The sequence below is a fragment of the Podarcis bocagei genome (genome assembly GCF_964188305.1).
Source record: "Podarcis bocagei genome assembly, chromosome: 3".
NCBI classification, from domain to species: domain Eukaryota; kingdom Metazoa; phylum Chordata; class Lepidosauria; order Squamata; family Lacertidae; genus Podarcis; species Podarcis bocagei.
Genome location: NC_138127.1, coordinates 98,882,604 through 98,908,099, shown reverse-complemented (window position 1 = coordinate 98,908,099; position 25,496 = coordinate 98,882,604). Strand labels below are relative to the sequence as shown.

The 25,496-nt window shown below is 43.6% G+C and overlaps 1 protein-coding gene across 6 annotated transcripts in view; it reads right to left on the bottom strand.

Moving 5' to 3' along the window:
* EML6 (EMAP like 6) overlaps positions 1–25,496 on the bottom strand; it is a 166,127-nt gene that overhangs the window by 114,221 nt on the left and 26,410 nt on the right. For 5 of the 6 annotated variants that reach the window (XR_014006489.1, XM_081188346.1, XM_081188340.1 and 2 more), the window contains exon 3: positions 2,236–2,395. Coding sequence is in view for 4 of the 6 variants with exons in the window: in XM_081188346.1 (XP_081044472.1) it covers positions 2,236–2,395 (160 nt within the window). In the remaining 2 variants the exon portion in view is untranslated. Of the gene's footprint in view, positions 1–2,235; positions 2,396–25,496 lie in introns of those variants that run through there. The other variant, XM_081188342.1, reaches the window with a different exon arrangement.

Below are 25,496 nucleotides of genomic sequence, written 5' to 3'. Positions count from 1 at the left end.
TGAAACTAGTTTTCGTATGCAGTGTAGATATACACTTAGAGGTGGCAATAGCTCTTGTCTCTTAGTATTCCTGGTGAACCTTTCAATGGAAAAGGGAACAACGGCCTGCAATTAATCATAAAGCTTACTGCAGATAACAACTGGGATGACTGAAACCTGCTGGATGCCTAATGCCTCTCTCATTTCCTTCCTCTGGACAGAGAAGTATATTTTCAAGCAAATAAATCAGATTAGCTTCTAATTTCCTCCTTACTGCCCTGTGCCTGGCACAGATGAGAACAGAACTGCAGAACTGAGAAACCAGCTTGGATGGTTTACAGGTAGTATTAAATTCCCTCATGTAAAACACAATATTTGGTTTATGCCAGCAGTGATACAAAATGATAGCTTTTATAAAAGCGACAAAGGTTACCTTTTCCTTTTTTTGAGGGGGTCTCTAGACTAGTGTTTTATTGCAGGTATATTCTGCAATAGGTTCCCAACACAATAATCCCTTGGCCTGAAAGCAAGATGAGCACCGCAACCCCATAGTCGCCTTTGACTGGACTTAACTGTCCAGGGGTCCTCTACCTCTTTTTTAAAAACATTTTTTAGTGCATTAGTTGTAGCTTTATTTTGCTTTATTAGCTGCTCTGCAATACTACCACTTATTGCTTTCTGGAGGGACTACAACACAACAAAAGCAGGAGAATACAAAAAACCCAGAATGCTTGCGGTATGAAAAGTTGTGGGATGTGCACCTATTGGAAATGAAACAGTATGACCAACTCCAAAACATTTCCAGGTGCAAACAGTATTGAAAGTGGGGTTGTGTTTGACTGCCCCAGTATTGTCAAAAGTACAAATCATCATGAATGCACGAGGAAAAGGATGTCTGGAGAGGTCCCGAGAGAAGAAGCATAGAGTTCTCAATGAGAAAACAAGAAGAGGGCTAAGAAAGCACACAAGGGTGGCAGGAAGGGCATTGTATACAGTGGTGCCCCGCAAGACGAATGCCTCGCAAGGCGAAAAACTCGCTAGACGAAAGGGTTTTTCGGTTTTGCGTTGCTTCACTAGATGAATTTCCCTATGGGCTTGCTTCGCAAGACGAAAACGTCTTGCGCTTTTTTCTTAAAGCCGCTTGAAGAGGCGCAGTTGTGACGGACCGTGCTTCGCAAGACGAAAAAGATCGCAAGACGAAAAGACTCGCAGAACGAATTATTTTCGTCTTGCGAGGCACCACTGTACTTGCTTGTGAAATGCCAACATCAGGTGCCCCTCTATGAAATATTTTAAAAGGCATACAGCCCCCTGCCCACAAATAGCAGAGTGCTAATGGTGACTTGATAAACTGTTCCTACTTATTCCATTTTTAACCACCCTCTTTGGCCCCAGCAGAGCTTTCAGGGTAGCTCACAATGCACAAGGAGATACCTTGGTTCTCAAATGCCTTCGTACTCAAACAACTTGGAACCCAAACACTGCAAACCCAGAAGTAAGTGTTCCAGTTTGTGAACATTTTTCGGAAGCCGAACGTGCTCTGTTTTGAGTGCCACACTTCCATTTTGAGTGTTACGCTGATGATTTGAGTGTTACGATTCCAATTTGAGTGTTACACTAAGGTCTGTCTGTTTTTGCTATTTATTTTGCATTTTTGTTTTTGCAGATCTTTTTTGTTTTGTTTTTGTGACTGCAGGGAACCCAGTTAAGCTACTGATTGATTGATTGATTGATTGATTGTGTGACTGCAGTACATTATTGCTTTCAATTTATGGATCAATGGTCTGGTAGTAAAATTCATGTTAAATTGCTGTCTTGGGGGTTGTTTTTAAAAGTCTGGAATGGATTAATCCATTTTGCATTACTTTCTATGGGAAAGTGTGCCTTGGTCTTGGAACGCTTTGGTTTTGGAACAGATGTCCAGAACAGATTAAGTTTGAGAACCAAGGTACCACTGTATATACACCTGAAGCACTAAAACCTCAGTTATAACACAATTCAATGAAAATAATGAAAACACAGCAGGGTGGTATATTTGTTGTTGTTTAGTCGTTTAGTCGTGTCCGACTCTTCGTGACCCCATGTACCAGAGCACGCCAGGCACTCTTGTCTTCCACTGCCTCCCGCAGTTTGGTCAGAGTGGTATATTTAGGTGGCAACAAAGAGAACTGAAAGATGCTGCTAAGCCATCTCAGCCTGGTACTCCAAAGGCCTTCTGAAATGACTAGCTCTTAACCAAATACTGTAGATACATACCTGGCCATCCGAATCAAAAGCCAAGCAGGCAACTCCATGGGTATGAGCATCCTTCAGGATAGAAACGGTCTGTATGTTGTAGGAGTCCCAGATGCAAATGTAAGGGTCCTTCCCAACTTGCCCTGTAGCAACCAGGGTTTTTTCCGGGTGCAGAGCTAGACTGGGGGAAGGATAGTTAAAAAATAAGGGTTCGGTACCACGTTATCAGAAAATGCACTCATCGTTATTTTTATTTACACATTTTCAGTAACGCTCTCAGCGATTATTTTATCGGTGCATGAATCACTGCCCCCTACCCCATCCATATTCATCCTTTTTGTGAATGTGGGACCTGCAACAAAATATTGCAAAGCATCCCGGGTCTCAAACAGTAGTGCTCTTGTTCAAGGTTCCAGGCAGTTGATTGCTGCCCTGCTCCACCTCCAGTTTTTCTTTTGCAATTGGCACTGCAAGGGGTGTCATCCTTCAACCTTCATAAGGTCTCACTGTGTGATCCAAGGGGCCTCTGAGGCTTTCTCTACACTGCAATGCTAGAAGGAGACCAGCAGAGGAGAAGTCAAAGCACATGCAATTTCAGGAGTAAAAAGACCCTCTCTGGTCCAGGAAACTAGGTTTGGCGACAGACGCTTGATGCTGCTTTTGTCTTCCAGCTCTAACTACTTCTCCCTTTAGACATATAAGGGCCCTCAAGCCCACACAAAAATAGAGGGAGTTCTTGCCCCACAACTCATAATAGCTACTCTGAAGGGCAATCTTGCTTTGTAAGAGGAAATAACTACACCCTCCCCTATAACTAAAGGGACGCGGGTGGCGCTGTGGGTTAAACCACAGAGCCTAGGACTTGCTGATCAGAAGGTTGGCGGTTTGAATCCCCATGACGGGGTGACCTCCCGTTGTTCGGTCCCAGCTCCTGCCAACCTAGCAGTTCAAAAGCACGTCAAAGTGCAAGTAGATAAAGAGGTACCGCTCCGGCGGAAAGGTAAAACGGCATTTCCGTACGCTACTCTGGTTCACCAGAAGCGGCTTAGTCATGCTGGCCACATGACCCAGAAGCTGTACGCCGGCTCCCTTGGCCAATAAAGCGAGATGAGCGCCATTACCTTACCCCTATAACTACACCCTGCCCTTACCAAATCACATATCAAGGCAAACTCAACATGGAATTCCAACAGGAGGGAACAACAGTTCTTCTACCATTCTTTTTCTTATCCAGTGCATTTTTCCCCCTGGGGTTACGCATGGGTACGCACACCCTTAAACATTTTGAGAATCTGAGTTTGGCCTCATTGAGGGGCAGTATTTCAATGAGTAGGAAAATGAGAATACCCCTAAACATTTTTTTTAATAGAAAAAAGCACTGTTCTTATCCAAAGTGACTTACAAACAAATAAACACCCACACCCCACACACAGATACAATAAAAGTGGGGATGGGGTGGGATTCATTAAGAACATCCCACACACTTCTAAAAGGCCACAGATATTTGAAGGCCAAAAACTCTACATTAACGGCGCTGACTATTACTTATTTAAAGTCTTTTTACGCCACTCTTCACCAAAATGGTCCCAGAGCATAGCTGTCAACTTCCCCCTTTTCTTGCAAGGAATCCTATTCGGAATAAGGGAATTTCCCTTAAAAAAGGGAAACGTTGACAGCTATGTCCCAGAGTAGCTTATATAAGATGAGTTACAAGTAAGGCAGTTCCTGTCCTGATATTTACAATTTAAAAGATACAGCACAAGAAGAAAAATGGGATGGGAGGGAAGAGGAAAACAAGCAAACACAGGCACTATTTCTTAAAGTTACGAAGTTCTTATAACGACCAGCTTGAATGGAAATAGTTCAGTGAAAGTAGGAGGCAAATGGCAGATGGGCTCTCAGCTGAGAGAGTGGGGTGACCCCATTTCTCCCCTTGTTGCAGCCGTACAGATTAAGATTTGTGAAAAGTGGTTTTTTAAAATTGCATCCACTGAAATAACAGTAACTCCTCAAACTGAACAAACTGAAAGTCCACGAAATAACAAGTTTGCAAAAAGAGATCATTAAAAATGTTGCCTTGATGCACCGAATACTTGAGAAATAACTCGCAAGGCAACAATTTGGCTAACATGCTTTCGCTTTTACTAATGAAATGAAGCACAGTGACTGGGACCATGACTTTTTACCTTCTAAAAAGCATCACTTATATATTTTGTATCTAAGGCAGTATCTGGCATGCTCGTTCTTAATTTGGAATAATTAAAGATGCCAGTCACGCCTTTCAGAAGAGCCTGATTGAATACTATATAGGAGCCATTAGCGAATCCATCTGGCTGAGGGTCTTTGCCAGATGGCAAAACTTGCACCACCTCCGCAATTTCTGTCGCAGTACTCTGTACATTGCCCAGAATCTCCTATCTTGCTAAAACTCTGCTTCACTGAGAATACACTGTTTTGTTTCTGCTGCTATTTCTGTCGTTCTAACGTATTTTCAAGCTTTACAGCAAAGTCTGGGGCGGGGGAGGGAAGACCCAGAACCACCTTTAAATTCAAATAAAATTTGATAAGCTACAAACTTATATCCTATCTTCTCCAAGAGCCGATTCAGTTCAGAGGATGCTATAAACTTTTTCTGTTTATGTTCTGTTTAGTGCCTTGTTTTCGTAGGGCGGTTCCAGACAACCTGCTTATTGAGCATTCGTCCTCTTTTTGTTTCTACAACATTTGCATGGAGGTCAAGCATTCATTTCTGTTTGCAGTCAGGTTGTAAAAAATTGCATTGAGCGATGGTCAATTCAGTTACCAATGCATTTCCCTATCATTTCCCTTACCACAAAAAAAGTCTGAGGGTTTTTTGTGACAACGGCAGCGCCGCCAAAGAGGCAGAAACGCATCTTGCTCTTGCATTTGAGAGTTGCAGTCCCACTGCACAACTCAGTGGTTGCTTACTTTTTTACATCTCTAGTTGGCGTTTGGTAGTTTGCTTGCGATGTTTATGCATTTTTGAACTTGTCCAAACTATGTCCAGAACAACACATTGTTAGAATATGTATTTAGGAAGCCAGTGTAGTGTAGCAGTTAGCTGCTGAGTAAGGACTGGAGTTTAGCCATGAAGCTCTTTGGATGACCGTGAAACAGTCGCACAGTTGTGAGGATAAAAAAAAAACGGGTAAGGGGTTTTTGTAAACCACTCCTAAACAACTTGGGAGGGTGGGTAGAATTTTAAAAATAATAATAAACATTTTTTAATTCAGTTATTTAATATGCCACTTAATATTTGGTATTTCTTACTGGTGGGACGCGGGTGGCACTGTGGGTTAAACCACAGAGCCAAAGCTTGCTGATCAGAAGGTCGGCGGTTCGAATCCCTGTGACGGGGTGAGCTCCCGTTGCTCGGTCCCTGCTCCTGCCAACCTAGCAGTTTGAAAGCATGTCAAAGTGCAAGTAGATAAATAGGTACCGCTCCGGAGGGAAGGTAAACAGCGTTTCCGTGCACTGCTCTGGTTCGCCAGAAGCGGCTTAGTCATGCTGGCCACATGACCCAGAAGCTGTACGCCGGCTCCCTCAGCCAATAAAGTGAGATGAGCGCCGCAACCCCAGAGTCAGTGACGACTGGACCTAATGGTCAGGGGTCCCTTTACCTTTACTTACTGGTTACGTAAGGACTTTAAAAACACACAGAGAGAGAATAAGAGCAATTAAAATTCACCCTAGAAATGGATAGATTTTCATCTCGAACTCATTGAATTATATTCATAGAATATGAAAACACAGAATTTTTAACTTTTAATTGTACATGACTTTTGAGCTGTTTGTGCCATAAATAGAATTATGCAAAAATGTTTCCATTGCTTTCTGTGCTTATTAAATATGCTCCCTTGCCTGTCGCTCTCCAGCTCTTGCTTGCTATTCCTAGGGTTGCCATATATTGAAGAGCCAAAAGGACGACAGCTTGAGCTGCTGCCAGCCCGAGCCGGGGAAAGAGGCATGCAGGTGCTGGCCTGCCACCGCCATGCCTATGCGCCTCTTTTCCCAGCTCGGGCTGGCAGCATCCACATCGTGCAGAGCAGCCCCAGCCCAACCCCCCCCCCAAACCCCCAGACATTTCCTTTAAATTGTAAAAATCTACCTGGATGGGCATGTTTGCCATCAAAAAGAGGACATGTCCTAGTTTTCCTGGTAACCCTAGCTATTCCTCTCTACAGTGGTACCTCGGGTTAAGTACTTAATTCGTTCCAGAGGTCCGTTCTTAACCTGAAACTGTTCTTAACCTGAAGACCACTTTAGCTAAAGGGGGCTCCTGCTGCCACCGTGCCGCCGGAGCACGATTTCTGTTCTCATCCTGAAGCAAAGTTCTTAACCTGAAGCACTATTTCTGGGTTAGCGGAGTCTGTAACCTGAAGCGTATGTAACCCGAGGTACCACTGTATTCTGAATTCTTCAGGTAAAGATCTCTTTAGTGCATCTGACTGCAGGCCAGGAGAAGCCTGACTTCCTGAACGTCTGCACTAGCGGTGAGAAACCTGTGGCCCTCTGTGATGGTTTTTTGGGGGATGTCATATGCCATCAGCGCCAACCAGCAAGCCCAGTGGTCAGGGATGATGGGTACTGTAGTCCAGCAACATTTGTTGGGCCACAAGTTCCACATCTCCTGTTGCCTGGAGTAATTAAATATTTTAAGGAGTGCACTATAAGTCAAGAAAATTATAGAACAGAAGTAGTTCTGTTGTCATGTGAGTGTTTCTGTGCAGGCCTGGCTGCTCTGTATGCTGAGCCCTTTACTATTATCTGTGGTGGCAAATCCCATTGCTTCAGAATTTGGGTTACCACATGTAACCCGAGGTACCACTGTATTTGCAAAGGGTTTCAAGTGTGGACAAACCAAGCAAGCCAAGCCCTGTTCACACAACAACAAATGGAGCTTCGCCAAATGAAGGGAACCTTGCAATCTACGCCATCCGATGGCCATGTATGTGAGAGAGGCTCATAGACATCACTTTGTGACACAGCAAAAAGCTATCCAGACCTCCTGCTCTTCTGCCGTTCTGCCACATCTTCCTGCTTCCATCTCTCATTTAAACCCCTCATTTATTGAGGGAGGAAACCAACAATTGCAAACCACTTCCTGAGAGATGGTTCCAACAAATGTTTAATCAGATGCTAGGGTGAGTATATATATACCCCTAAGATAACTTTGGAGAATCCTGGGATAAAAAATAAAAAAGCAAGCCAAAAGCACCATCCAGGAATGGCTGCTTACATATTTATAAGTGTTAAATAAATAAAAATATATAGTAATGTTGTAAATGCATGCTTTTTTTCCTATGCAAAAGACCTTCCCTGTTTCTAGGCTTCAGTGAAAAGCACTATTTATCTTCATAGGAACCCAAAGAAAATTATTTGTAAAGCTCTGTTGAAGCTGAAAGGCTACATGTTAGGTTCTCTACAATATTTTATACAGCAGACTTGCTTAACGCGGGAGAATAAAGTATTCATATGCAAAAGGCACCACTTAGGAAGAGAACTGCTGGGATGCCATTTATTTTCCTCCTTGCTTTATGTTTGCAACAAAGAGCTCCAAGTGGAAGCGTACAGTTACCCTTAGCGCAAACTATATTTCATTCAATAACTACACAGAACAGTAATGACTTCCTCCTAGGAGAGCATAGATCTCTTAAACGTGCATTTTCAATTGCAGAAATGACAACGGAGACCTACCATGCATGATTTCTTATTTAACGTGTCCTTTTTTAGATTTATTACGATCCACTTAAATGGTTCCTCAAATACCCAACAGGGAACGTCCATTAAAGGGACTATTCAATCAAATTGTCAAAATTATGATCGCCGTGTTCAACTTTGCGCTGTCAGCTAATGGAATGACTGCTATTCAAGAAAGATATGCTGGATCAATTTTCTTTTTCTTAAGATTCTTACCCATCAAACTACCACAGGTTGGTTCCATAACATTTTTGGAGTTACACGCAAATCATTGCTTACCGATTCACACTCTGATCCCGCCTAACAAAAGCAAACAGTGATGATTCTGATGTGACAGTGAGACCTTTGCAGTATCCATGTGCTCTCGGCCAGCTCAAAATCCATCAGAAAAGGAGTCCTGGGTACTTTCCGAACTATGCATTGCCCCCTTTCTTTCCCCCCACTTTCTATCCCCCCAAAACCTCAGAATGCCTATGACAGCAGCATCTCACACCGAATGTAACTGACCCATAGAAAGGACTACTGTATATGAATTGAAAACATGGATGTTTTCTGTACCTCCATCATCTATGAAAATATTTCAATGAAAATATTTATATCTATATCTCTTGGATCTACACAGCCTGGTAAAAGACCTACATCTCAGATATTTCTACTGCATCCTAACCCTGCACCATAAAAACGTAGTGTTTTCTTTGATTACTATATGTAACTTTGTGTTGTGGGAAATGCCACGTGTGACGTTCTCACACGCCTTATGCTGCCATATACTGGACATGCCAGCAACCACTGCAGAGAATATACAGTGGTACCTCAGGTTAAGTACTTAATTCGTTCCGGAGGTCTGTTCTTAACCTGAAACTGTTCTTAACCTGACGCACCACTCTAGCTAATGGGGCCTCCCACTGCTGCCGCGCCGCCGGAGCACGATTTCTGTTCTCATCCTGAAGCAAAGTTCTTAACCCAAGGTACTATTTCTGGGTTAGCGGAGTCTGTAACCTGAAGCGTATGTAACCTGAAGCGTATGTAACTTGAGGTACCACTGAATTTGCAGGATTCCTGCCTCTCGGAAAAGCACTCCCACTGCCAAGGACCCACAACTGGAGGCTGCAATTGGTGGAAGACGACTGCCCCCGCCCATTGCACGCAAACAAGGCAAGAACACTGTCCAGATCTCCCTTTCTTGATAGACACTAAATGGATTTTCACCTGCCACCTACCTTCCCCAGAATGGGCTTGCATGCCCTGTTATACACCTGCTTGCTACTTTTGCTTGCTAAAACCTCTGCAAGCGTGCACCGGATTTCCACGGGAATGATATGTGCTGCTTCACTGCCTTGATTTGGAATCAAACATTCCCTGATAAAAAAAGATTACTCTGTCCTTGTCAGTTTAATATACATGTCCTCTATTTGAGGACTCTGTATTAAAAGGATTTTTGGAACTGAGAGATGGAACGGGGAGCCAGAACGGCTGCTGATGAGGAGCTGGTGCTCAGAACTGCAGCTTTAAGACCTTGCGCTTCTGCTTCCTTTTTCCTCCTCCCCATTCATTTCCCCTTAATGTCCTTTTAGACTGTAAGCCTGGGGGAAGGGACAGTCTTAATACTGATTTTTTTTGTAAGCTGCTCTGAGAGCCTTTTGGGCTAAAGGGGAGGGGAGGTATAAATGCCGTAAACGGCTGCTGTCTTCTAAATGCTCTGAAATGCATTTGCACCCAAGGAATTCGGCTCTTCATACACAAACATGCACATGTCCACCTTTTCTAATCTGCTTTGCTGGCCAAGTACTGCACTGGAATGGCTAGAAAGACCAGGCTGGTGGCATTTGCGGGTGGCAGTCGTTGGACCTGAAGCTGCTGAATGGGTAAAGAAATGTGCATGCCCACCACAGAATTAGACATATAGGGTGGTATTCAACCAAGAGCAAACCCATTGAAATTAAGGAACATTTGGGATAGTATCCAAGTCCAACTCAGGCCAGGCCACTGAAATTAGTGGACCTAAGCTAGGGATGTTTATTGATTTCAGCAGGTCTAATCTGAGTGTGACCTACTGCCCTGAATATTTTTCTCAGTGCCATCACCAAATGCCTGCTCTTTCTAGGTAGCACAGTTTGCATTGCTCTCTCCTTCGCTTACAAGAAGAGCACGCATACAATTGTCCATTAAAAGAGCAGTGGGGAACCAACAGAGGCTAGTTCATGAGGGTGGCAAAAGGCAAAGGTAAAGGACCCCTGGACAGTTAAGTCCAGTTAAAGGTGTATATGGTATATGACTCTCATCTCGCTTTCAGGCCGAGGGAGCCAGCATTTGTCCACAGACAGCTTTCTGGGTCATGTGGCCAGCATGACTAAAACGCTACTGGCGCAATGGGACACCGTGACAGAAGCCAGAGTGCATGGAAACGCCATTTACCTTCCCGCTGCAGCGGTACCTATTTATCTACTTGTACTGGTATGCTTTTGAACTGCTAGGTTGGCAGGAGCTGGGACAGAGCAATGGGAGCTCACCCTGTCACTTGGATTCGAACTGCTGAGCTTCCTATCAGCAAGCCCAAGAGGCTCAGTGGTTTAGACCACAGCACCACCTGCATCCCTGTTACGGTGAGTGGGGCAGCCAGCCCCCACCTGCCTGCCTTCTTACAAACAGCCCAAGGGATGTCACTGCCTGCCAGATTCCTCTTCCTCAGTTTCAGTATTGCCCTTGCAGAACTCAAAAGAGGAGAGGATGGGACCTGCCTAGCTTTGCTCAGTGTCTCCATTTAGTGCTGGTCTCCTTGCCTTTCCACCCAATGGGCACCAGAGCCACCAATGTGGGGAACCCATATTTTCTGAGGATGAGCAATGAGCATTGTTTCTTAAAAATATTTTCCGAAACTGAAAAATTAAAGTATAAAAATAGTAATACTTGGGGTTTTCCCTGTAGTGATGTATGGAAGCGAGAGCTGGACCATAAAGAAGGCTGATCGCCAAAGAATTGATGCTTTTGAATTACGATGCTGGAGGAGACTCTTGAGAGTCCCATGGACTGCAAGAAGATCAAACCTCTCCATTCTGAAGGAAATCAGCCCTGAGTGCTCACTGGAAGGACAGATCCTGAAGCTGAGGCTCCAATACTTTGGCCACCTCATGAGAAGAGAAGACTCCCTGGAAAAGACCCAGATGTTGGGAAAGATGGAGGGCACAAGGAGAAGGGGACGACAGAGGACGAGATGCTTGGACAGTGTTCTCGAAGCTACCAGCATGAGTTTGACCAAACTGCGGGAGGCAGTGGAAGACAGGAGTGCCTGGCGTGCTCTGGTCCAGGGGGTCACGAAGAGTCGGACACGACTAAACGACTAAACAACAACAACAATACTTGGGGGAGGGGGGAGGGGGGAATGGTTCTGGTCTTGCCCAGATGGCATCAATCTGCCTCACAGTGATGAAATTACTGTGTTGCATAATTATTATTTTTGCTGTACATATAAATCCCATTTTAGAAGTACCAAATTCAATATGGAAGACTGGGCTGCATGTTCATTATAAAAGCCAGTGTAGATCTTTATTCTAATTTCCCCAGCTTATTTGACCTGATGCCATTAGTTAGTGCTTGACGTATCAAAGGTGCCATTGTAATTAATACATGATTTTTTTCATTTTTCTTTAAGATGCATGTATAATAAAGTTTTCCCCACAGCTATCTACATTAGATTGCCCCCCCTCACCACATATAATCTGCCCCTTCCCTTTGTATTTGAAAAGCTGCCTTGGCAACTTGTTGAAAAGATGCTATAAAAATAGAGTAAACAACTTCACAGATTGTGAGCCTGTAGACAGAAAGTATTTTCAGTTTCACCTTGATTTATAGGAGCACAATAAAGACCCATTGCATTTCTTTCCCCATTACTGAGCCCTTTTCGAGTATGTGTCCACTTCTGTAATTCATCCCTAAACCACCTCCTTTTGGTTTCCCAATAAAAAGAATAAATGAGTCTAGCCTGAAACAATACCAAACATTTGGAAGTTCTATCAGAATCATAGCAATATTAATAAAAACTAATTTTTTTGGGGGGGAAACAGATTTTGGATACAATGAGCTGCTTATTTTGTTTCTTTGCTATCAGAGAGATCGTTTTTGTAGCTGTAAAAAAGATAAAAGAGAAAGCCTTGAGAGCAGTACATGTGAAAAGGATCTAGGAGTCTTGGTTGACCACAAACTTGACATGAGCCAACAGTGTGACACAGCAGCTAAAAAAGCCAATGCAATTCTGGGCTGCATCTATAGGAGTATAGCATCTAGATCAAGGGAAGTAATAGTGCCACTGTATTCTGCTCTGGTCAGACCTCACCTGGAGTACTGTGTCCAGTTCTGGGCACCACAGTTCAAGAAGGACACTGACAAACTGGAACGTGTCCAGAGGAGGGCAACCAAAATGGTCAAAGGCCTGGAAACGATGCCTTATGAGGAACGGCTAAGGGAGCTGGGCATGTTTAGCCTGGAGAAGAGGAGGTTAAGGGGTGATATGATAGCCATGTTCAAATATATAAAAGGATGTCACATAGAGGAGGGAGAAAGGTTGTTTTCAGCTGCTCCAGAGAAGCGGACACGGAGCAATGGAGCCAAACTACAAGAAAGAAGATTCCACCTAAACATGAGGAAGAACTTCCTGACAGTAAGAGCTGTTCGACAGTGGAATTTGCTGCCAAGGAGTGTGGTGGAGTCTCCTACTTTGGAGGTCTTTAAGCAGAGGCTTGACAACCATATGTCAGGAGTGCTCTGATGGTGTTTCCTGCTTGGCAGGGGGTTGGACTCGATGGCCCTTGTGGTCTCTTCCAACTCTAGGATTCTATGATTGTTCTATGATTGTTCCATAGGAAGCCTTCAGAGCATCTGGTTCCTGACATTTGAAAGGGAAACATATCAGCCTGCTTTCCCCAAAGATAAATTTTTAGCTCTTGGAGCAAATCGTATGCTCAGTGCAAGTTATTCTAGGCATGCATGCTCAGAAGAAAGTCTCAGGGTTGCAAGTCAAATCTAAGGTCTTATTTTCATGGGGGTGGTAGGACTGTGTTTAGGCTTTACCAATTCAGATTGCAGGTGGGGGCTTGCCCCAGCTCATGACTCAATCTTCCTCCGCACAAAAGAATTATTTCCAATTAAAAAATAAAAAGCATGTCAGTAATTCAGCCTGCAAGCATGTTTGTGACAATGGGCTTAATTGTGTTGTGTATGTATGCATGCATTTTATATTCAGCTTCACTTTTCAGCAGGAATTTCTAAGTGTTTTACATAGTCCTAACAAAAGTGTATCAATATATAAGATATGCAATACAAATTCCACTTTCAGAACCAAACAAGGCTACAGATACTACTACTACTACTACTAATAATAATAATAATAATGGGTTGCAGGCAATCCTAGTCCTACTCAGAACAGACCCATCAAAAGTTATATGACATAACCAAATTCAGTTCATTAATTTCAGTGGGTGTACTCTGACTCAAACTTAGCTGGATGTAATCCAATAACTCAACATTTTACACAACATAATGTAGCACCCTGCTTGTGGTTAACGCTTAGCTGGAATGAAATATTCAACGCAGCAATAGAGAAATTAAAATAATTATTTATTTGTCAGACAAATAAATGAGAGGCACAGTGGTATATGGTTACCAAGCTCTGGCCTGGCTCCTGCCATTATGGCCAGCCCTTATATTCCCTTAATCCAGCCCCCTTTGCTCCTCCTGTGGCTGCCTCTGTCCAATCAGCCTAGTTGGATTTCCTATTGGCTGATTGCTATATCCAATCCTAAAAGATACACCCACATCCTCCTGTCCTTATATGGAACACAAACAGCTATATATTGTTACATCTATAAATGACAAATAAGTAGTAATATATCTTACACGTGTCTCAACAAGGAATCTTAATTACCAGCTCACCTCTTGCCCTCCCTGCCCTATTGCCTTCTAAAACAAATGGTTAATCTTAAATTTTTATCTTAAACATATGTCAAGGATCTTGAGTTTCACATCAACATTGAAAGATATCCTTTATTTGAAGGTTTCTAAACAAATGTCTGACAGCTAATATATCAGGACAGCATTTGATGGCGTCTTCCTGTCTGGCAGGGGGGCTAAACTGCTGGCTGACTTAATTCCAGGATAAATACAACTCTTCTAGCATTTGTTAAATCCTTTGCATAATTACATTTAAGCCAATATATTTAAGCTAATATATTTCATACATTATCATAGGTAACCTTTTAAAAGAATAAAGCTTCTCAAAGTAGAAAGGAAGGAACTCAGTAAAAAAACAGTTTTTAAAGAAGGCTCTTCAGTTTACATTCCCCCCCCTTCAGCAAGCTGCTTCAGCCAGCTGCTTTGTTTCCATTAGCTCTTCCCAACATTTATTGAAACTCTCTCAGTTTAAGAAAGAAACAGTTTTAAAAAAAGCCTCTCTTTCTCTGTCAGCTAGATGCTTCTCCCCATTTGCCTCTGGCCTTAGAAAATACAGCTCAAGGTTTAAGAGAGGCCCATGGTATCATTTTACTATTTGCCCATTCCTAATTATATTTATCTCTGCCTTTGTTATCTTCTGTAACATGTAGGGTCAGTGTCATTACTCAGTCTGTAATTTCAGCTTTTACGACTTTGAGAATTGCTTTCTGCTATCAATCAAAAGGGGCCCCTTGTCTAAGAGGAAGAAAACACTGTTTTCTTAAGCAGCTAGCCTTCTTGCCTGGCATGAAACATTTGAAAATCTACTTTTGAAAATCTAAGCCCTCTTTAATATACAAGTCCTGATCAAACATTAATAAAATGCAGGCTTATGCCTGATGCCTCAATAATTCAACATTGATTAATGGGAGGAATTCAAGATGTACTCTTTTGATCGTTGTGTCAGCACAAACATGTAAGAATCATTATTAGGCCTGCATGTACTACTGAACCATAGCTGTCAAGTGTCCCTTATTTGAAGGGACAGCCCCTTATTCCAGTGCCATGTCCCACTGCTGTCCCTTATTGATAGATGTCCCTTAAATTTCAAAGGAAGCAGCTCCCCTCCCTCTCTCCCTCCCTCCCTGCCAGCCAGGGAGGAGGGAGGCTCCAACTGTGTTGCTTGGCTGTGTTGCTCACCCAATAAGAAGTCTAAGAATGACTGGGGGTGGAGCTTGCATGCCTTGTGTGTGGCTAGATAATGCAAGCTGAGGGGTTTTTTTGAATATTGGATGCCATTTTGTTGCACGTGCTGCTGCAAACTTTGCAGTGCAAAGCCAGGCCGGGGAGCCATCTTAAGTTGAGGCTGCATAGGCCCTGTGGTGCATGTGATTCGGATTCTATTCAGTTGAACCTCTGGTTACAAAGTTGGTTGGACAGTGTTCTCGAAGCTACCAGCATGAGTTTGACCAGACTGCAGGAGGACAGGAAGACTGGAGTGCCTGGAACAGGTGAGGCTGCAGGTCCCTTATTTTGGCTGCTGGTCCCTTATTTTCAAGGCTGCTGGCCCCTTATTTTCAAATCTGTAAGTTGACAGCTATGTACTGAACACAATGTAGGAACTGGCAACTTATTCATCTGGTGCACCAATTCTGGATTTCACAGAACTGTTGGTCAGTCAGAAGTGTGCGACTCAAACTGCGGTCCAGAGTTTCGCAGCGCTTATTTGCGGGTGTGTATAGAACTGCAGCCTTGTCCACATACTAAGAAGGCTGGAGGCAGACTATGGTAGGTTTTGTGTCCCCCTCCCACAAAAAAACGCTGAAGTTGGGTTCAAAAAAGGGATTACTGTTCATGGGGGGTGCACTCATCCTACTCTCACTGTTAGTAATGTCTCCCAAACTCTGCATAGTCTCTTTAATCAGAGACAACACTGACACGAAAGAAATATGTCCCTATATTATGGGAAGCTGGGAAGGTGCTAACAAGGCTTTGTCAAGGAGGTGGGAGGACTCTAGGACTCTGTCAGAGCCCTTGCCCTACCTTCCCAAAGCCTAGGTCTCACTTACCCAACTTTCAGAAGGACGGACAGAACATCAAATGTTGCTGAGGGCCACAAAAAAGGCATTGAGGGCTGCATTGGACCACCCTGGGTTAGGGGGTGGCCCCTGGTGACAGGAAATCAGTCTGTGTTTTCTGGCATGAGCATTGGAGCTTGGAGGGTGATGGTCCATTTTCAGAGAGAGAGGGGAGCAGAGACAGAGCAGAAACAGGACCTTCGGAGTTTTGAGTAGGGAGATTGGCAGAAGGAGAAGCACTGTGGGGTTCAGCGTCTTCCTCTGGGTATCTGATGATAGGTAGTGCAACTGCTGCTGTGTAGCAGGGCCACTTTGCTCCCCACCCAACATACACTGCTACTACCTTTGTAAATAAAGCATATATTACAAAGACACCTTATGTTTCCAGTACAGTAGTACCTCGGGTTAAGAACTTAATTCGTTCCGGAGGTCCGTTCTTAACCTGAAACTAAAGCACCACTTTAGCCACTGCCACCGTGCCGCTGGAGTGTGATTTCTGTTCTCATCCTGAAGCAAAGTTCTTAACCCGAGGTACTATTTCTGGGTTCGGAGTCTGTAACCTGAAGTGTCTGTAACCCGAGGTACCACTATACTCTCTTCCCCCACTGAAACCAAAACCTGGTCGTTCTGTTGCTGGAACTCCCAAGGGAGGTGGAGAATGCGTAGCTGTGCATTTAAATACCCAAACTAATGATAAAAATCTGAAGCAGCGGCGGCACTGTCTTAGCAAGAGGGAGAATAAAACAAAACTCAACTAGAAGAGAGGCTGGAAGCTTGCCGAAAAATCAAAGCCTTGGCAGCTCATCTCTGCAGGCCCTGCTCTCAGATCTGGCGAATCTCAAGCTCTAATGAAGCTTTCATAAAAGTAGGGCTGCAGTAAAAGGAAAGGAAAAGCTCTATTGTCAAAATAAATACAGGAACCTGACTTCCAGGAGCTCAGCTGTGACTCCCGGCTGAACCTTCCCAAGTATGGTTTGAAGGCACCTGAGGCCACTACGTGGCTGAAGCTAAGGTGGTTTGGGTTTGGCCAGGACTTGAGCAAGAGAGACTGCCTGAGAACCATCAGCCATATACTAACTTGGCTTCTTACAAATTCAGTACAGGTATTATGTGTTCCCTGCTGCAACCGTGCCATGTACTGTGCTCAGGGCTTGTTCCATCTTCAGGAAAACATAACTCTCTTTTTCTCTGTTGCTCCTATATGCCGATCAAATAAAAAATGCATAGCCACAGTCGTTAGAAAAATCTAGAAGAAGAAGAACGTGAGTTATTTTTTGCCTGTAGAGGAACGAAGGTGTCTGAAATTGGGGGCGCAAAATTAATGGTATGTTTTGGTTGCAATTGGAATGGTATTTGCTATTTACATGGCAGGCAAGAGAAATGAGAGATTTGGCTTTTGCCGCAGCCCAGATGAAAATAATACGAGTGACAAAGGCGAAGCAATGATAAATTAAATTAATTTACATTTATATGGTTCTTTGAGATAAGCATATTGATTTTGGGATGCCATGAATTATGCAACATGTGATAGACTAGAGGAAGGGAAGACGCTTGCCACTTTGTTTTTAAGCCAAGTCTTATTATTACATAGATGCAAACATCTGAGGGATGCAAAGCTCCTCTTCAGACAAAATGTTTTTTCCTTGCCACCCACAATAATAAAAGGCAATGCTGAGCCTCTCCCCCCCCCCCATTTGCTGAAACTAAAAAGAAGAATTAACAAGTTAACAATGGCTCCACTTCACTGTTAGCTATATGACATAGCCAAATAAAAATCTAAAATAATCACAAGAATTAGGGCAAATTCTGCCAGCTAAGGAGCCACCGGATTTGGCAGAAACTGCTTCGCACCACTAGAATGCCAGATGTGCCTGTATCATAACAGATACACCAGCAGAATAGTCTGTGCAGCTGTTCTGCCGGCAAATACTCTTGTATGTGCATGTATACAGTATGGGCTTGTTTTGTTCTTGTTCTTATTATGTATTTTATGTTTTCATTTTGTATTTTTATGCAGTGAACCGCCCTGAGACCTTTCGATGAAGGGCAGTATACAGATTTAGCTTTTCTGCTGGTATTTATTTTATTTATTAAAGCAAGGCAGAGACATCAGAGGCTGTAGGGGTGTTGAGGCCAATCCAGCGAGCCAGCCATCATTTTTTTATCTGTATGCCACCTTTCCAAAGTTAAAACCATGCTCAAGGCGACTTACAACGTATTTTAAAAAGCAACTACAAACGAAACAAAAGTAGTCATTGACAACAAACCAAACATCAAAAAGTACACAACAATTTCCATATAATGACTAGTGTATGCGCACAAGGCACATGGAGGAAGCCTATACAGTGGTACCTCAGGTTAAGAACTTAATTCGTTCTGGAGGTCTGTTCTTAACCTGAAACTGTTCTTAACCTGAAGCACCACTTTAGCTAATGGGGCCTCCCGTTGCCGCCATGCTGCTGCCGCGCGATTTCTGTTCTTATCCTGAAGCAAAGTTCTTAACCCAAGGTACTATTTCTGGGTTAGCGGAGTCTGTAACCTGAAGCGTCTGTAACCTGAAGCGTATGTAACCCGAGGTACACTGTACGTGTATTACTTCCATGACTGTAGGCTCTGTTTTCAAACTGTCTACATGTGGAAGACAGGACAAGGGATTATGGGCCCAACTCTTTCTCTCCATGCTTTCAGTATCGACATACTTCCAACATCTCAAAAAGGCTACTGTTCACATGAGCAGGTCTTTCCTTCGCGTTCCTGCATCCTTCCTAGCAACCTACCTTTTGTGCCATTGGTTCCTGAAGTGCATAGGACTTTTTCCAGCAAAAAAACTCAACAAAGTTTGTTCAGCTGCTCCGCCTTGGGGAAGATTATTGACAGAACAGCCCCACAGGGATGCAGTGTGAGCACAAACGGGGGGGGGGGGGGAGATGACAGCAGCCCGTAAAGGTTACACAGCAGACACAGCAAGGCAGGCCCAAAGGGGGGATTTCTAGGCAGAGTAGTCAAATATTTCAAATTAAATTAGCCCACCAAGTAGGGTTGCCACCTGTCCTGTATAATACAAGATTGTCCTGCACTTCAATGTAAAATGCTAAGTCTTGTGTTGATAGAGCTTTGTGTGCGCGCTCTCTCTCTCTGCCATGTTAGGGATCATCTCCAATGCAAGGGTTTGAAAAGTCATGAATATTTAAGCTCTGGGTAGCCAAGCACAGACAAATTTACAAATTCATATGTATGTGTGCATGCATGTGTGTGAACAAATTCCAGAGGGACCATTCTGCAATAGATTTCAATGGATTGCTTTGAAGTCACTTCAGTACCAGATTTTTTTTGGGGGGGGGGATGTCCACCAACAGCCCCACCCTGCCCTATCCTGTATTTTGCCAGAACAAAGGTGGCGACCCTACCACCAAGAGGGGGCAAACCAAGAAAAAAAATGCTGCATTGGATTGAACATGGGGCCTTGTGCATGCAAAGTATGCGCTCTACCACTGAGCTATGTCCTTTCCTATCAATAACATGGTTGTTCCAGTTTCATATGCTTAGGTTTAGTTACAGCAGGATTGGAACTTGTTTTAAACGGATTTTAAGATTGTGTTTTTAAATTGCTGTAACCCAACCTGAGACCTTGCGGTAAAGGGCAGGTAAGGAAATCTAATAAATGCTAATAAACTAAAATAGTTTTACAGAGCCCTCTCCAACAGAAAGTGCTCTTAACACTGTCTGCACAATCCTCATTACATTCCAAAGCTTTCTGCTTTCTTATATCCCGTTTCACGTACTTCTCCACTAGAGAAAACGACAATTAACCATGACTGTCGAAAACTGTGGCATTATATGCATTGATCCTTGTTTGTGCTCTTGGAGACTCCTTCTGCTGATGTACCTCTCTCTAAAAACGAGCAACAAAATCTTTCTCCCTGGACAGCCTCCAGGTGTACAGTTGCCTGGATTTCTTTTTTTATTGGCTTCAGCAAATTTTGGTAGTGCAGCAACAAAAGCATACTGAATTCTGAATTAATTATTTGTTCCCCAATGCAAATGTGCACATCTGAGCATAACTCAAGCATACACACACACACACACACACACACACACACACACATATATATATATATATATATATAGTAACAAGAAGCCGAAAGCACCAGCCTGAAGATGACGAGTGAGACCTCGTCGAAACGTCGCCTAGACACCCCAACTCTTACACGGGAAGACACCCGAAGACACCAAAACCTGCATTCCTGTACCCGTGAAAATCTACGAAAGCATATATATATATATATATATATATATAAAACTATAAACCAGTCAGCCTTAAAAACTGGTGGCAGTGATGAACTGCTAGTGCATATGCAGTAATTAAATGCCTACAGCATGATAATGTCAATCAAATCTCACTACAATTTGTTCTGTGCTTGGAAACACAGGGGAGGGTAATTCTCCCCACCCCCTCAGGCTGAGTGAGTAATTAACTGCTTTGGGATTCCCTGGGCCTACTGTACTCTTTGTAAAATTAACACATGAGTGCGCATAGGCAGTATCCAGGCAAGGCAGATGAAGGCAGGGCGCAAAGAAAGGAAAAGCAACAGCATCAATGACTAAAAAGGTAAAGATAAAGGACCCCTGGGCAGTTAAGTCCAGTTAAAGCGACTATGGGGTGCGGCGCTCATCTCGCTTTCAGGCCGAGGGAGCCGGTGTTTGTCCACAGACAGCTTTCCGGGTCATGTGGCCAGCATGACAAAACTGTTTCTGGTGCAATGGAACACCATGACGGAAACCAAAGTGCACAGAAACACCATTTACCTTCCTGCCGCAGAGGTACCTATTTATCTACTTGCACTGGCGTGCTTTCGAACTGCAAAGTTGGCAGGAGCTGGGACAGAGCAATGGGAGCTCACTCCACTGCAGGGATTCAAACTGCTGACCTTCTGATCGGCGAGCCCAAGAGGCTCAGTGGTTTAGACCACAGCGCCACCCGCGTTCCAAGCAATGACTATGACCACAACAAAAGGGGCTGCATTGGCTTCTGAGTAAGGAAAAGAGAAAGTTGCAAGAGAAGAGGGAAAGGGAAAAGCATGAAGAAAAAAGAGAAAGGCAATGAAGGTTGGCATAAAACAAAGAATAAGAAAACAGCAGCAGTAATTTGGGGGGTGGGAGACACAAAACAGCTTCCTCAAATGCCCAATATTCATTTATTTTCTCCATTATATGTGGATTCCATCCATTCTCTAAGGGGTTCAGGGCAGTATGTATTGCTTCCTCTCCTCACCCTCAGATTGTAGCCTCACAACTGCCCTGTGAGGTACATTAGGCTGGAGTGCGGGGAGAATGTATGGCCTACATTTACCCGGCAAGCTATACTAATACAGTATGATTATTTACTAAATTTCCATACCGCCCTTCCGCCGAAGATCACAGGGTGTTTTACAAGATGAAAACACAAAAATATACACCCTAATAAAAAACAAAAACCAATCTCTCTCTCTCACACACACACACGTTTTTTAAAGGCCAAAGATTGCTTAACTAGCCAAAGGCCTGGGAGAAGAGGCATGTTGTTGCCTGGCACCTAAAGATAGGTAACAAATGTGCCAGGCCAGACTCCCTGGGGAGAGAATTCCTTAAGTGGGCAAAAAAGGACCTCAGGATATGAGTCAGTTCATATGGGGAGAGGTGATTTCTGAGGCAGTCCTTTATGGTTGAATAAGAACATAAGACATTCCCTGTTGGATCAGGGCCAATGGCTCACCTAGTCTAGCGTCCTGTCTCTCTCTTAGCCAACCATGTACCCTTGGGAAACCCAATTCCCTCCTCTGGCCTCCAGCAAATGGTGTTCGGAAGCATGATGGGGAATGAGGATTTAAACTTCAGCCTACTCCATAGAGATGTAAGAAGGCCTTGCTTTCCATTTTGCCCTGTACCTGTTGCATGCAGCGCTGTTTCTGTTCCACAGCAGTTCGTTGTCCACCAAAAGCTGCATTATTCATCTCATCCCCTCCCTGCTCTGTAATTATGTAAATCACACAAGTTACATTGTCATTACACTATTCCATTCCATTCATTTCAGTGGAAAGGAAAGGGTGGTTGTGGGCTGATCAAGGCTGATTCAGCCCCAGACCTGGTCCTGAACCAAGATTGAAATGAATTAAGAGAATAAGTTTCCCCAGAAATGCTTTTAGTTGCTTTGCTGTGACACACTCTATCCCCTCACACCCCCTAAAATGGAGTATTGACCACTACCATCCAGCTGGTAGATCCCATTGGGGAAAGTTTCAATGAACTCAGTACTTTTTGAGCAGGCTGGTATAGGATTGCTTTGTAAACATACAGGATGAATAAAGATCTTCTATAGTCACATACCCTCCAACACCTTGAAGCCAAAATCCTGGATGCCATCTTCCCGCTTTTTATTCCAAGAGCATGGCAGCCATTCTGGTTACCATGATCTCATTTGATCTTGCACCACAGTTCCCGCCCCCAAAAAAGTGCTTTTGGGGGGAATTGTGCTGCAAAATCACACGAGATCATGGCAAGCAAAATGGCATCTGTTCCCTTGCAATAAAAAATGGGATGTCCCAGTTTTTCAGGGACACTTGCGTTGTATGTAGTCATATCTGCAGTAAAGTAATAAATTGTGTGCCTGGCTATGCGGTGGAATACCAAAGATGTCCAGCAGTTAATTGACATTCTGAGAACATGAAAAATCTGGGAAGGGTGGGCATGCAACCTCAGATAGCAATACTACAGAGACCTGTACTGCACTTTCCTCAGCCCAGACAATTTTATCTGGTTTCGTTGCTATCGTTCTCTACCGTCAAGGTTTGCCAGATTCTCAAGATGCTTGGAATCTGTGGCAGCTGCAGTCTCTTGACTTGTGTGCACTGGTGTACAGCCTCATGAGGATTTAGCCTAGATTGGAGTGCATTCGTCTTAAACTCGTGACTGTGCTTCTTGGCAGCGCATTTAATACGAGGGTGCTTGCCTTTTTTATTTAAAAAAAAAACCTGGGACGTTTCTGTTTGCGAGCATAATCCATGCCAAGCTAAACTTGCATTCAATTACATGACAGCACGGCAAGATAAAACAACTGATTTTGAATAGTGAGAGGTAGTATCAACAAGCTATTTAAATATCAGAACGTAGCCTACAGGCTAAAAACAAAAAAACTGGCTGGCTAGTTCATATTAGCATGTGAATTTCAGCTTTACCACAGCTTGCTTCTTATTCCTGGCAATTACCCCTTAATCGAGTTGCCAGTTCACTTCTGCAGCAATGAGGGTGGAATCCACAATTGACAGGATTCCCCGTCAGCTCTAGACCTAGTGATCCTGTGCCCTCTTCTGGCTTCCAAACCCAATTTATTTTAACAGAATCTGCATCCTTCTTAATTGTAAAAACCTCAAAATGGTTTACATAAAATATACTTTAAAAAACATTGCTCTCTCTGCATATATCCAGCAGTTTTAAAAAAATGTATATTATAAAAGTGTGCATTAAAATATATGTCAGATTTACACAACTGGATAGGCTTGCATAATTAAAAAAGTTTTTAGCAAGTGGCGAGTACAGTAAAGGCACCTGTCTGATATCAATGAGCAGGGAGTTCCACAGTTTAGGCACTGTCACGCTGAAAGATCAGCTCCTTACTCCCCCTTAGTACCATTAGGGGAAAAGGTGTATAAAGAAATATGTAACAACAACAGGCATGGAGAACCTCAGGTCTGTGGGCAAAATGCAGACTACCAGCCCTCTCTCTATGGCCCTCAAAGCTCTTTCCAGGGCACAGATGTCCCTAGCCCTGCTTTGTACACTCCTTGATAGCTTTTGCCTGGTTAGAGTATACTCTTAAACTACAAAGATTCTTGTTTGCCTGGGTGAAAAATGGAGGGGGTGTGTGTGTGCAGAAAGGTAAAATTTACATTCATTGTTCCACCCACTTGTGCCTCTGGCCCTGCCCTCCATTGCCATGTGGCCTTCAGAAGGTTGCTCAGAAGAGAATGTGGCCCTCAGATTGAAAAAGGTTCGTCATCTATAAGACTGGCTCCTTATCTTGCCTGCATATCTCCTCCTATCTCCAGGTCCCGTGTGCAGTTTTAAGATGCGGGTGGCGCTGTGGGTTAAACCACAGAGCCTAGGACTTGCCGATCAGAAGGTTGGCGGTTCAAATCCCCGCGATGGGGTGAGCTCCTGTTGCTCGGTCCCTGCTCCTGCCATCCTCAAAGTGCAAGTAGATAAACAGGTACCTCAAAGTGCAAGTAGATAAATAGGTACCGCTCTGGCGGGAAGGTAAATGGCATTTCCGTGCACTGCTCTGGTTCGCCAGAAGCGGCTTAGTCATGCTGGCCGCATGACCCGGAAGCTGTATGCTGGCTCCCTCGGCCAATAAAGAGAGATGAGCGCCGCAACCCCAGAGTCGGCCACGACTGGACCTAATGGTCAGGGGTCCCTTTACCATTACCTTTACTTCCTCCTTGGCAACCCTCTCTGCAGTGGGTCTATCACATATCATTTCTCAAACCCATTTCAGGTACCTCCACTTTCTCACTATTTTGCAGGAGGGATTCAAGGGCATTCTGGAACTTTAGATTTGAGCCATTAAAGTGCTCTGCTGCAAAAAAAACAAAAACAAATCCAGTGTGTTTTCTGTGTGGGAGGAGGACGAAACTCTGACTTTTGCTGTTAGAAAAGTGACAGAGAACTACGCTGAAAAATGTGTGACAAATTAACAAATGATTAATGGGAAGGCACATCAACACCACCATGAAACCAAATTAAGATGGGTGCTCATTGTGATAAAGGCTCCCCACAGAAAAATAAAAATGGATGCTAAATAAAGAACAGATTCAGCCTAAGCTCTGTGTAGGGTTTGTGCAAGTAAATCACAATGCGTGACAAAGAGGTTATCTGGATGGCGATTTTGCCCCATTTCTTTAGCAATTTTCTGCCAACTCCACTGTGAAATTTCTCCATTGTCTCCTTTTCGTGATGTTTTGCCAAACGAAGGTGCATGGGGTGCCTTTAAATTTTTAACACAGCCACCTCATCATGCCTTGTGTCCTTTTATATATGCCTGTGTTCTTTTTGCCCCCTTTTTAATGAGATGACCTGCTTGACCAACCTTTAGGGAACAAATTAACATAATGAGCAGTAAATACAAAACAGGAAAATTCCTGCAAGCGGTTCTAGCTGCTCTGCTTTTTAAGGGCACACAAATGCATATTCTATGTTGACTTTCTGAAGTGAGAGAGTCTGAGTCTCAGCCCTGGCTAAACGTCACACCCTCTGACCTGGAAGAACCCCCAACCCTTTTAATATATTGCACATGCAGTATAATGAAAGCAGTGTACCACTTCAAACTGCAGATAGGGCTATCACACTTTTTAATTCTCTCCCTATGCAAAAAAAAAAAAAATAAATCTCCTGATCTGTAAGGTTTATTTTATTCTTACTTTTTGGGTAGGAAGTTTTACAGGGGGAGAATTTAAAAATGTGATTCCCTTTCATGGTTGGCCAACTTAGGCAGGGAACTGCCACCATTCTCCTTGGCACAAACCAAGT